This window comes from Nerophis ophidion, linkage group LG17, assembly GCF_033978795.1.
Source record: "Nerophis ophidion isolate RoL-2023_Sa linkage group LG17, RoL_Noph_v1.0, whole genome shotgun sequence".
In the NCBI taxonomy this organism is placed as follows: domain Eukaryota; kingdom Metazoa; phylum Chordata; class Actinopteri; order Syngnathiformes; family Syngnathidae; genus Nerophis; species Nerophis ophidion.
The window spans coordinates 23993840-24008118 of NC_084627.1; the positions used below are offsets into that span (position 1 = coordinate 23993840).

The window sequence follows — 14279 nt, forward strand, 5'->3', positions numbered from 1 at the left end:
CACACAACACACTAAATACTTTATTTCCCAACCCTTTTTCTTAGAGTACACTCGATGGCAAGCCATCCAAGTTAAAGCTGGTCCCTGTTTACTTTGATAGAGAGGAATAAAAGAAGACCCTCTTCACCCATCGGAAATCACTCTTTGCCACAACTCCATCAACAACGGAACTCCCGATGATGTAAAATTCATCTGCGAAGTTCTGTTTCCAGAGGTGAGCATAACCATCTGCATGTTACAGAATCGCAAAGCCAAAATTAATGGTGTGCTAATTGTTTTTGTATTGAGTTAAATACATGTAATTGCTTCAACATATCTTTAGGTCTTTTTATATGGCGTTTCTGCAGTGAATGGCATTTTGTGGTAGGAGGCAAAGCAAGTCTTCCTGTCAGGGCCATCAAAGGTAAGAAGAGAAAAGTAGGAACATTGATCGCTTTTCTATTCACGTAGGTATTTTTTTAGTCGGTTTTCAGTGAAGTGGAAGAGTTCTGCAGGAGGCTGGAGAGGCAGTTGAGGAAGGAAGGAGCACTGCGATAAAGCCTGTTTTACGAAAAGTTAGGTAGGTAAGTCTTTATTGTCATTGCACAAGTACAACGGAACTTTGTTTTCAGCACAAACCCTTTCATGATTAGACAAACAAACAGAGTACATTTTTACAGAACAGGAACGCTGATTGGTCGCCACAAGCCGCCCTGTAAAAGATGGGAAAAAGGTAAATGCTGGGGGAGGATGAGTAAATAAATACAATTTACACTGGGCTTCTAAGTGGGCCCAGTCTGGAGTGGGTGAAAAACTCCATAGCAAAGCACGTATGCATATTACAACATACAACTTGAGACTTGCAACAGAGTGGAGGGTGTGGGTGCTACAGTGGCAAAAGTTCAGCTTGTGCAAAAAATATTTGAAACTATTTAATCTATTTCATTGTAAGCTGTTTAATACAAAGGCTTTAAAACGTTTTCCAAGCGTTACAATTACATTTTGATATTTTATTTGGATTTTGGTAAGTGGAGTGCTGGTGTGCAGTTGCAATTTCACATTCAACCAGTAGGTGGCACTGTCAAAAAACCATAAGGGGTCTGAACGTTGAACGTGCGGGTATACAAGTGCGAGCCTGAATATGCAGCTCCGGGTCTGCAGACACACTATTGCAAAGTCCATCCATCCATTGTCTACCCCCTGTCCGTCTTGGGCTCGCAGGGGTGCTGGAGCCTATCCCAGCTACACTCAGGCGGAAGGTGTGGTACACCCTAGACAAGTCTCCACCTCATCGCATGGCCAACACAGATAGACAGACAACCACTCAAAGTTGGTCATTAATAGATGAACAACACACAAAGGTGACCATAGGAACAATCAATCAATCAATCAATCAATGTTTATTTATACAGCACTAAATCACAAGTGTCTCAAAGGGCTGCACAATCCACAACAACATCCTGGGTTCAGAGCCCACCTAAGGGCAAGGGAAAACTCACAACCCAGTGGGACGTCAATATGAATGACTACGAGAAACCTTAGAGAGGACCGCAGATGTGGGTGACCCCCCTTCTAGGGGAGACCGGATGCAACAAACGTCGATTGGATCTAACATAATAGTGAGAGTCCAGTCCATAGTGGGGCCAGCAGGAGACCATCCCGAGCGGAGACGGGTCAGCAGCGCAGAGATGTCCCCAACCGATGCACGGGCGAGCGGTTCACCCTGGGTCCCGACTCTGGACAGCCAGCACTTCATCCATGACCTGAGCCCCCCCACCAACCCCCCACCCCTACCCCCTCCACAAGGGAGAAGGAGGCAGAAGAGAAAAGAAAAGAGACGGCAGATCAACTGGTCTAAAAGGGGGGTCTATTTAAAGGCTTGAGTATACAAATTAGTTTTAAGATGGGACTTAAATGCTTCTACTTAGGTAGCATCTCTAACTGTTACCGGGAGGGTATTCCAGAGTACCCGAGCCCCAATAGAAAATGTTCTATAGCGCGCAGACATTTTTTGGGGCTCTGGGAATCACTAATAAGCCAGATTTCTCGCAGATTTCTTGCTGGGACATATGATGCAATACAATCATCAGGATAGGATGGAGCTAGACCGTGTAGTATTTTATACGTAAGTAATAGAACCTTAAAGTCACATCTTAAGTGCACAGGAAGCCAGTGCAGGTGAGCCAGTATAGGCGTAATATGATATTTCGCTATTTTGACTTTTCAGTCACTCAAAAGTCTCTCCAACTCTCCAAGTCCTTCCTCTCCGTGCTGTTCCCGACCGTTACTGTTAAAGACAACATGTGATGAGACAACTTGTTCCACCTGGGAAATCTAATCACCTGTTCAGCTGTGTCCTGCCGTTGGCACTGCCACGCCCTGGTCTGATGGTGCTCTGTCCTCAGCACCATGGACAGAGGCGGTGACCTTTGCTCCTACAGGCAGCGCTGGCCACACCTCCCTCCACAGTCATGTTTTGTAATAAGATTCACTGATCCTTTTTTAATGCACACAGCTTGCAAACTGCATCACACGATGCTAGAGGTGTCCTGGCTCGTCCAGTATCTTTGAACCGATGGGGAATTTCTCTTTGCGAGGTACAAACTACGATATCTGGCATGTATTTTTAGTTGCGTCTTGATGTGATTAATTGGTTGATACAGGGTTCGTTTGGGTTGTTGAGTAATTGTGGGTCAAAACTGTGAAGAACACAGCAATAATTCTCCCAGGACGTATACTTTACAAAGCTCCATTTGTGAGCATTTAGAACATTTTTACAGAATCTTCCCAAACCACCTCCGACTTCGGATTCAGTCTGGGCCTTCATCCCAAATCTGCCCACTGCTTCTTTAGATCTTTGCCGCTCCAAAAGTTACCATGAAGCATGTGCACAAATGTATTTCCTTGTCTCTCCACCTTCAAGGAAACTTTATATCACAAACAATGTCTGGAAAAGTCTCTCTAATGTTTTGTGGCTCTCATCATTTTGATTTAACATTGACAGTTCATTCCATATTTCATTCATCCTCCAATAATGAAGGTCCTTATGTTTGTGAAAGTTAATTTGTCCTTCATTCAGTCAGTACGTGTCCATTAGTCCGATTTCTCTTAATATTTTGGCTCTAAATAAGCCTCATACTGTTACGGCTCAGACTCCTGCCAACGCCGCTCATCCGTCTGTGCGCTCCAGTGAACTGGCGTTTCTTCTCCGCAGCGGGCGCACCTCCGCACGGCTGCAGGAGATCTGTAATCAGCGCACCTGCATTGGATGAACGAGCTACCTTCATAAGCTTGCACAACCCGCATTGCGGCGCCGGAGTATAGTCTTCAGTTGGCGTACAGTAAGCGATCATCCCGTGTTCTCAATGTGTTTTCTTGTGTCGCCCCCGCAGTACCCTCTGTCGCCTGGTAAGTTAGCTGTCCGTCTCACTTTTCCTCATATCTCTCTCTGGACTCTGACTGCCTCCCTCGGTCATTGACTTCCCTGGCTTTGGACTCGGACCTGCAGTCTTCTCTCTCCCCTGGATTTTCTCGTCTCTAGTTCAACACTTGGACACACACACTTCAGCTAATCACACACATAGCCACATACCACATACACTCTTGGATTTTGTCACACTCCATTTCTTTAGTTTATTATTTAGTATATTGAGCGTTGTTTGATTATTATTATTATATATGTTCTATATATAAATATATATATATATATATATATATATATACATACATATATATATATATATATATATATGTATACATATATAAGTATATATATATATATATATATATATATATATATATATATATATATATATATATACAGAGAGCTATAATTTTCCTGGTGTCAGTTGCCGTCAACTCCCCTGTTTAACCATAACACATACAGCTGTCATGTCTGTGAACATGTTTTGTTTTAGTCATGTTTTTGTTTTTGGGACACTCAGTTCCTGTTTTTGCACTTCCTGGTTTGTTTTGTTACCATAGCAACTCATTAGTTTTCCTCTGGCCTCATGTCTCGCACCTGTTTTCACTGATTACGTCACTGCTATTTAAGCGGTCTCTTTCTGTTCTAATAACAGACACGTCCCCCTCCTCGTCGGCCAGGGATATGGCCGCTACATGGTCGTCCGCCACGCCAAGGGCGCCGACCTCGTCACCGCCACCTAGCTGTGCCCCGGTGGATACAAGGACATGTGGTCTGGCGACCCACCGCCGTGTCCCCCTCCCGCCCTCCCATGATTATTGATCATTGTTTTTTTTTTCATTTTTCTGGACATCTCGTGTCTTTCCTTAAGGGAGGGGCTCTGTCATGTCTGTGATCATGTTTTGTTTTAGTCATGTTGTTTTTGTTTTTTGGACACTCAGTTCCTGTTTTTGTACTTCCTGGTTTGTTTTGTTACCATAGCAACTCATTAGTTTTCCCCTGTCCTCATGTCTCGCACCTGTTTTCACTGATTATGTCACTGCTACAGTGGGGCAAAAAGTATTTAGTCAGCCACCGATTGTGCAAGTTCTCCCACTTAAAATGATGACAGAGGTCTGTAATTTTCATCATAGGTACACTTCAACTGTGAGAGACAGAATGTGAAAAAAAAATCCAGGAATTCACATTGTAGGAATTTCAAAGAATTTGTTTGTAATTTATGGTGGAAAATAAGTATTTGGTCAACCATTCAAAGCTCTCACTGATGGAAGGAGGTTTTGGCTCAAAATCTCACGATACATGGCCCCATTCATTCTTTCCTTAACACGGATCAATCGTCCAGAAAAACAGCCCCAAAGCATGATGTTTCCACCCCCATGCTTCACAGGAGGTATGGTGTTCTTGGGATGCAACTCAGTATTCTTCTTCCTTCCAACACGAGTTGAGTTTATACCAAAATGGATACATGGATACACAGCAGAGGATTGGGAGAATGTCATGTGTTCAGATGAAACCAGAGCCGCGGGTTGCCGACTCCTGGCGTAGGTCAACCGGAAAAGTTGATTCAGTTATCCTCGCTAAAATGAAATAAGCGCATCCCAGTATACGGGAGGCACATGACGTATAATCAATAGTCGCATCAGAGAGTGTGCATGAACACTTGGACTTCACACATAAGTGTGAAAATACAAAAATAACAAACTATTTAAGAAATCAGTCTAATTTAGTGCATGGAAAGGTAGTACAAAAGCGCCGATTGAAGTTACAACGCGAGATGATCCTCTCATGTGTGACTTAGAGTCCTGTTTATCAGCATCATTAATGAGTCATGCGGTGCAGGCAGTTTGAATTGCAATATTTATGATAGGAGTAGTCCCTCAACATTTGTTTTGGTTTCTTTCGGCTTTAAAAGTTGCTTTGTGTCCCTTATTGCTCGGGCTAAGCATTGCCTTCTTGAGCCACTCCAAAACTTGGCTGATTGTGTAGAAATGAACACGTCTCAATCCTAACAGTGCTGTGTTTGCATTACCCGCACAGCTGAAGCTCAAACAATGAGAATACCGTGCAAAGGCTTGTTAATTCCAGCAATTCTATTTGCAATGTGAAACTATTAAATGACATAGGCTCAAAACAGGGCAGCCCGGTGTAACAAGGGTTATTGCCTTTGCCTCACAATACGAAGGTCCTGAGTTGTCCTAAATTCAATCCTGGGCTCGGGATCTTTCTGTGTGGAGTTTGCATGTTCTCTCCGTGAATGAGTGGGTTCCCTCCAGGTACTCTGGCTTCCACCCACTTCAAAAAGAAAACATGCACTTTAGGATGGATGGTTGGCAACACTAAATGGTCCCTAGTGTGTGAATGTGAGTGTGAGTGTTGTCTGTCTATCTGTGTTGGCCCTGTGATGAGGTGGCGACTTGTCCAGGGTGTACCCCGCCTTCCGCCCGAATGAAGCTGAGATAGGCTCCAGCACCCCCCGTGACCTCAAAAGGGACAAGCGGTAGAAGATGGATGGATGGAAGACTCAAAACATGCAACTCAAGATTTTTCAAACCTTCTTTTGATATAATTTTGATGATTATGGCTTCAGGTAATTAAACTCTTGAATTGAAAATCTCAGATATATATATAAATATAATTTTTAAACTGTAACATGTATTTGTATAGCAGTTTTCACGGACAAAAAGTCACAAAATGCTTCACAACACAGTTAAAATATCAGAAATCACACCTAATATAAAAGGCCAATATAAATGTACAATATCAAAACACAATATAAATAAAGTCATGATAATAAAAATGACTATGATAGGCAAGCTATTTGGAAAATGTAGTAAGCTAAGATGTTAATACAAAACTAGTGTCATCATAACTGTTCAGATGTTATAAGGATGATATAAAACCAAACTTGTGAGTAAAATTTGATTTTTTTTTATCCCCCGCCCGATTGTGGCTGAGATAGGCGCCAGCACTCCCCGCGACCCCAAAAGGGAATAAGCGGTAGAAAATGGATGGATGAAGGGGATCCCTCGATCAAGTTTTTTTTTTTGTTAGCTTTCTTCAGGGATTTTTTATGTATGGTTTTAAAATCTAAGGCTTCACGGCGGTAGAGGCGTTAGTGCGTCTGCCTCACAATACGAAGGTCTTGCAGTCCTGGGTTCAATCCCAGGCTCGGGATCTTTCTGTGTGGAGTTTGCATGTTCTCCCCGTGACTGCATGGGTTCCCTCCGGGTACTCCGGCTTCCTCCCACTTCCAAAGACATGCACCTGGGGATAGGTTGATTGGCAACATTAAATGGTCCCTAGTGTGTGAGTGTGAGTGTGAATGTTGTCTGTCTATCTGTGTTGGCCCTGTGATGTGGTGGCGACTTGTCCAGGGTGTAGAGCGCCTTTCGCCCGATTGTAGCTGAGATAGGCACCAGCGCCCGCTGCGACCCCAGAAGAGAATAAGCGGTAGAAATGGATGGATGGATGGGTTTTAAAATCCTGCGATGAAAGATTTGTAAAATGTAGATTGGTATTTATAGACTGTATTTAATTTATTCATTTTGTTATTTTTCCCCCTCTGCTCTTGTTGCAATATATAATAAAATAATATAATATAAAATATAGTTGTTTCTGTGGCGGGATTCTGGAGTAAGTCTTTTCTGGGGCGCAGTAGGCAAGGAGTTGTTCTGCCAGGGCATGAATCTAGCCAGGTCTGCTTTTGCATCAGGTCGTAAGAGCGAGTACTGTAGATTTTCTGGTATGTTGTCTAACCCTTGGAGGGATTGTAAATTGCAGTGACGGGCCGTGTGTTTCCCGCCTACTCCGACTTTAATAATTACCTCTCAAAATACCATAACTGATGTCATTACATGACAATTGCTGGAGGAATACTATACAAGAACTGACACACCTAGGCAAAGTCTTGTCTGGGTTTCGTCTGGTTTCATGTTGTCTTGTCATTTCCTGTTTTATTTTGCTCTTCCTCCTGTTTCACTTGTCTGATGTCTCTCCTGATTGCCTGATTGTGTCCACCTGTGTTACCCACCCTCTTCCTTCTGTCCTGTGCCATAGTGTTTCCTATCTTCTCGTGCGTACCTCCAGCGTTCCTTTGCCATTGCATTGTCCACAGCCATAGCCAGGTTTCTTGTACCTTTTTGGATCCATGGGAGTATTTTGATTTATAAGTTTTCTCAGGTAAGATTAGCTTCTTAGCATTACCTCCGTTGGAGCACGTTTTGTTATACTTAGTAGTTTTTGTTCATAGCCCCTTTTTCCCTCCGTAGACGGAGCGTTTTTGAGTTATTGATATATTTGTTAGTTTAGAGGTCAGGTTGGTTCTGTTTTTGATAGCCTGTTTTGTTTCTCCCGTTTTGGACCCCTTCCCTTGTCTAAATAAATATCTGTTTCTGAAAATCGTGCATGTGTGTTCAGAGTCCTGTTCTGGTTGTGACAGGAACACATTTACGCACCACTCCGTATTGAACCACATCAATAGTGTACAAAACAGGTTATTTTGTAGCACATTTAAAAATCAATTCAAACATATCTCATGTGGTAATGCCAAAATTTTAATTGCAAAAAACATATTAAAAATGAAAAAATGAAATATTTGAACTCACAATTTATAGAACCTATTCGATGCTGTACAAGCCAGTGGTAGCCCTCGTTGATTTGATCATCAGAACAGCTGAGCTAGTTCCCGGGGTTGGCCGACATCGTCTCACAAGATGTAGTTTCTCTTTAAATATCCTTCTTGAAAATGGATTTGCAGCTTGTGGAGAGGCGGAGCCGACGAGCCGACAGCGGGACAGGGCAAACGGTTGTCCTGACCAAGATGGCGGCCAGGAGGCAGGGCATGCAGCAGAGCGGACAGGCAGGGCACGCCTGGAGCGACACTGTAGCCATCAGCGTCAGGTGCATACACAACACACCTGCGCTCAATCATTACATCTTCTGCTTCAGCATAAAAAGGGCGAGGGAGGAGCAATCGTGGCAGAAGTAGGAGTGAAGTGAGGTGAAGTAAATTATATTTATATAGCGCTTTTTCTCAAGTGACTCAAAGCGCTTTACATAGTGAAACCCAATATCTAAGTTACATTTAAACCAGTGTGGGTGGCACTGGAAGCAGGTGGGTAAAGTGTCTTGCCCAAGGAAACAACGGCAGTGACTAGGATGGCGGAAGCAGGAATCGAACCTGCAACCCTCAAGTTGCTGGCACGGCCACTCTACCAACCGAGCTAAACCGCCCCGAGAGAAAGATGAGCCCCCGCAGCAGACGCAGCCCCCGGACACAGAAAGGTGTGCCGCAACGACCAGGAAGAGCCAGCAAGCCAGAAATTGGCGCGACAGACTGTGTAGTCATAATGTTTGTTGAAAGAATAAACACAAGTCAAACCTGCTATGATGCGTCTTGTATCGATCGGCACTGCACCCCACACGATGACGGCAGGAAACTCGTCACACAACTATACTGTATATCTGCCACTTAATCAACGCTTTGTTCTACTCTGCTATCCCGATCTGGCTACGGCACAACACTTAACGCTTCCTGCTAAATTGAAACTTATGAATGGATACTTCTTTGATCATCATGGCGCCGATCACGGCTGCCTCGGTGCTCTCGTGCGCTCTGTTTTGTTTGTTTTTGTGCGTAAATTGTGTGTCCGCGTGCTCCTACACCCGGAAGAGCTACTGAACATCAGATCAATCATCCCTACGGACTTATTACCGGTCATATTAGCGTCAGCTATGGATTTGGTCCACTGTTTGGGTCACACCTCCCGAAATCGGAGGTCTGGCAAGTATGTCAATGTTGCACAATTGCTTGCACCACAAAAAATTCCTAGTTTGTGAACCCGTTCTCAAACAATGGCAATAAAAACTGTTCTGATTCTGATACTCACTTTGGAATGGCAAGTGAGTATGCAATCACAGGCTCATTAACATCAGGCTACCTAGCTAGGCTACTGTCAACAACTTGTGATCTGATTGGCTATCGCAACTGTCTATCAACTGTATGTGTTCTCAATTTCATCCGCGAACGGTCCGGGTGAGTATCCAATTACAGGACACGCAAATGTCACTTTCAAAGTGAGGCCAGCTAGAAGGCTGTCACGCCAAATTTCTTCCCCCTACAAACCCCCCCCCCACACCCCCCCATTTACTTCCGGGGTCATGATTACTGCAGAGGTTTTTTTAACGCTATATTATGAAAATATAACGTCATACTATATAAATACAGACGTTTTGTTAGCGTTATATTATTAAAACAATTAAAAAAATTAAAAAAACAATATACAAACACAAGCTATGGGATGACTTAAGAGTAAACGTGAGGAAACATAACCCCGGAAGTAAATGCGTCATCCCATAGCTTGTGTTTGTAAATAGTTTATTTTATTTTATTTTTTATAATATAGTGTTAACAAAAAGTCTGTATTTTTATAATATAGTGTTATATTTTTATGATATAGCGTTAATAAAACGTCTGTATTAATCATGACCCCGGAAGTAAATGGGGGGGGAAGGTTTTTGTTGGGGTGAAGAAATTTGGCGTGACAAGGCCTTACTGGCAAAAACTCCTGATCTGATTGGCTATCACAGATGTCTAGCAACTGTATGTCCCCATTTACTTACAGTGCACGGACGCCCGCATTGTTGATTCTGAAGGCCCCTGGCAGATTTGGTAAAGCATGGCAACATAAGCTAGCTGAATTCTGATTGGATACAAACAAAAACAAAAAACAACAGCACTGGAAGCAACATAATTTGACATGAGGCAAAAAATAATAATTTTAGATATTTAGGAAAGTAAATAAAAAAAAGATTTTACCTTTAAATACGATCATGATTTCAGGTTCTGTTAGGCCAGCAGAGAAGGCCCTGCTGGTGAACTGTGATTTGTATGCATGTTGGAAAATAAACTTCAACTATAAACCATAAACTCAGTATCTAAAGCCCACCATGTTTTTAGTCACATAAAAACGCCACAAGCATGTGTTAGCTTCCGTACGCAGGCCATTTGTCGTTTGTGCACGGTCATTATGCACGCTTGTTGATGCCCAGGGACGTGCTTATTTTTTTCCACGCTTGTCCTTATAACGTTGACTCTTAAGACATCTTTTTTCGAAGCCTGTCTTTCGCCGCTCCCCGCGGTCCCCAAGCCCAATTTTATCTGATGTGTAGCCACTTTGTTCTGAGTGTGAAACCAGTGTTCTTAAATCAGCTGCATTGCTGACAAAATAGTTACCTCCAGTGCCCGAACCCCACACACACGCACACACTCTCTATGGGGACATGTTCCCTTTATGGATTTTAAAGCAGACTTCTTTTGTTCGCCACTCCAGGCTGGGCTCAGATCCTCTCTGCTCGCTGTAAGCCCACTCCACTCTGTCAGAAGGATTACAGGCTGCGTTGTGGCAGATTAATGACTGACAAGTCCGCACTCGGCTGTGTGGCATTGTGTCGCCCCCGAGAACAACATGCTATCTGCACGATTGCGCGACAGAGTTTGCGCACAAATGCCAAGGCTTAAGTCGAAGTGGTTGTACGAGCACAGCAAAAGCTTTGCAACTCTTGTCGGTCTTTCAGTGCATCGTTTTATTCTAAAGCATCGGTTTTTAAACTTGTTTCACTCCGTACCACCTTAGAAAAAAAAATCCTCTTCAAGTGCTACCATAATAACCAACATTAAAGGGTAACATTATCACCAGACCTATCTAAGCGTCAATATATACCATGATGTTGCAGAAAAAAGACCATATGTTTTTTTAACCGATTTCCGAACTCTAAATGGGTGAATTTGGCGATCTAAATGCCTTTCAATTGTTCGCTGTCGGAGCGATGACCTTTCACCTGTGACGTCACAATGGGAAGCAATCCACCATTTTCTCAAACACATTACACACACAAGTCAAATTAGCTCTGTTATTTTCCGTTTTTTCGACTGTTTTCCGTACCTTGGAGACATCATGCCTCGTCGGTGTGTTGTCGGAGGGTGTAACAACACGATCAGGGATGGATTCAAGTTGATTTACGTGGAGTGTTCATCGATTAGCACGGCATGCTAATCGATACTAACATGCTATTTAGGCTAGCTGTATGTACATATTGCATCGTTATGCCTCATTTGTAGCTATATTTGCATCCAGCCTTTCCCTCCATCCACATTTAATGCCAAACAAACACATACCAATTGACGGATTTAAGTTGCACCAGTGTCAAAGGATGCGAAAGTCCCTCGTTTGGTCAGCACATTTTACAGGCGATGCTTCGACAGGGATGTGTGGATATCCTGCGACACTCAAAGCAGATGCATTTCCAACGATTAAGTCAACGAAATCACAGAGGTGAGTTTTGTTGATGTTATTGACTTATGTGCTAATCTGACATATTTGGTTGCGGCATGACTGCCAGCTAATCGATGCTAACATGCTATTTAGGCTAGCTGTATTTACATTTGTAGCTATATTTGCAGCCAGCCTTTCCCTCCACCCACATTTAATTAAAACAAACACTTACCAATCGACGGATTTAAGTTGCTCCAGTGGTCTGGTCAAAAGATGCAATCGTTGGTTAGAAGGCGATCGTCGAATAGCTTCAATAGCTATTCGCTCAATAGCTTCAGTTTGTTCTTTAATTTCGTTTTCGCTATCTGCTTCCACACTCCAACCATCCGTTTTAATACATGCGTAATCTGTTGAATCGCTTAAGCCGCTGAAATCCGAGTCTAAATCCGAGCTAATGTCACTATATCTTGCTGTGCTATCCGCCATGTTTCTTTGTATTGGCGTCACTATGTGACGTCACAGGAAAGTGGACGGTGGATTTAAAAGCAGCTTCCATGAAATGCTCAGTCATTCACAAACAAGGATGGGGCGACGGTCACCACTTTGTAAATGAATGCGTGAGAAAATTGTCGAACAGTGTAAGAACAACATTTCTCAATGTGCCATTGCAAGGAATTTAGGAATCTACAGTCCGTAATATCATCAAAAGTTTCAAAGAATCAGGTGAAATCACTGCACATAAACGTCAAGGCCGGAAACCAACATTGAATGACCATGACCTTTGATCCTTCAGACGGTACTGCATCAAAAAGTAACATTAGTGTGTAAATGATATCACCACGTGGGCTCAGAAACACTTTGAAAAATTCACTGTCAGTAAATATAGCTTGGCGCTACATCTCTAAGTGTAAGCTAAAACTCTCCAATGCAAAGCGAAACCCATTTATCAACAACACCCAGAAATGCCGCCGACTTCACTGGGCCCTAGCTTATCTAAGATGGACTGATGCGATGTGGAAAAATGGTTCTGTGGTCTGACGAGTCCGCATCCCAATTTTTTTGGGAAACTGTGGATGTTGTGTCCTCCGGACCAAAGAGGAAAAGAACTATCCGGATTGTTATAGGTGCAAAGTTCAAAAGCCAGCATCTGTGATGGTATGGGGGTGTATTAGTGCCCAAAGCATGGGTAACTTACACATCTGTAAAGGCATCATTAATGCTGAAAGGTACATACAGGTTTTGGAACAACATATGCTGCCATCTAAGCGCTGTCTTTTTCATGGACGCCCCTGCTTATTTCAGCAAGACAATGCCAAGCCACATTCTGCACATGTTACAACAGCGTGGCTTCGTAGTAAAAGAGAGCGGGTACTAGACTGGCCTGCCTGTAGTCCAGACCTGTCTCCCATTGAAAATGTGTGGCACAATATGAAGCCTAAAATACCACAACGGAGACCTCGGACTTTTGAACAACTTAAGCTGTACATCAAGCAAGAATGGGAAAGAATTCCACCTGAAAAGCTTCAAAAATGGGTCTCCTCATTTCCCAAAAGTTTACTAAGTGTTGTTAAAAGGGAATGCCACGTAACACAGTGGTAAAAATGCACTTGTGGCAACTTTTTTGTTAAGTGTTGCTGCCATTAGATTCTAAATTTATAATTATTGGCATAAAAAAATTAAGTTTCTCAGTTAGAACATTAAATATCTTGTCTTTGCAGTCTATTCAATTGAATATTAATTTACTAATTACACCACGTGCCAACTTCACTGGTTTTGGGTTTTGTAGACTTGAATGACACTCAAGTATCTACCTGTCCACCGAACATTAACATAGTTATCTTGCGTCACACAAAGGTTGACAAGGCTGTTCCATTACAGATTTAGGGAATAATTTTGCCTGTAATTGTGATTTATTAGAATTATTTCAGATTTGTGGAAAATAATGGACAGAACCAGGGCTAGTCAACTACATCATGAAGAGGGCCGCCGTTTCACGAGCCCAAGGACTTTTTTTTTGATAGATTGATTGAAACTTTTATTAGTAGATTGCACAGTACAGTTAATATTTCGTACAATTGAACACTAAATGGTAACACCCAAATAAGTTTTTCAACTTGTTTAAGTCAGGGTCCACGTTAATCAATTCAAGGGGCCGGACTTCGAAATGTGGATGTTTCGTCAGAAAGTGCCTCCACAGGTTATATTTCTTTGAGACTGTGTTTACTTTATTGCAAAGTAAACACAGTGGCTTCCACACGGCAATGTCAATAATTATTCTGCCCTCGGTACTCGTTTCCAACAGAAGCTCTTGAAGTTTTGTTGGTTATTGATGTTCCTTCTTTTGCATTCTCTTCCTTCCTCAGTCTTATTTCTTTACACTTCTTCCTTCATTTAGGTTTGTAGGACTGACGATATAAGCTTAAAATAAACATAATAAAAGTATAACGTCCATTGTGTATTTTATATAAATAAAATAGGTTTAGTGTTAACATATTGGCCCTGCGATGAGGTGGCGACTTGTCCAGGGTGTACCCTACTTCCCGCCCGAATGCAGCTGAGATAGGCTCCAGCGAACCCCCACGACCCCGAATGGGACAATCGGT

General features: G+C 42.7%; 1 protein-coding gene across 1 annotated transcript in view; it reads right to left on the bottom strand.

The window, feature by feature from the left end:
• LOC133536657 (proprotein convertase subtilisin/kexin type 5-like) overlaps window positions 1-7552 on the bottom strand; it is a 150718-nt gene extending 143166 nt beyond the window's left edge. The window contains exons 1-2 of the mRNA XM_061877277.1: window positions 7484-7552; window positions 4018-4146 (exon numbers count right to left, since the gene is read on the bottom strand). Of these exons, the coding sequence (XP_061733261.1) occupies window positions 4018-4146; window positions 7484-7552 (198 nt within the window). The remainder of the gene's footprint in view (window positions 1-4017; window positions 4147-7483) is intronic.
• Between the last annotated feature and the right edge of the window lie 6727 nt (window positions 7553-14279).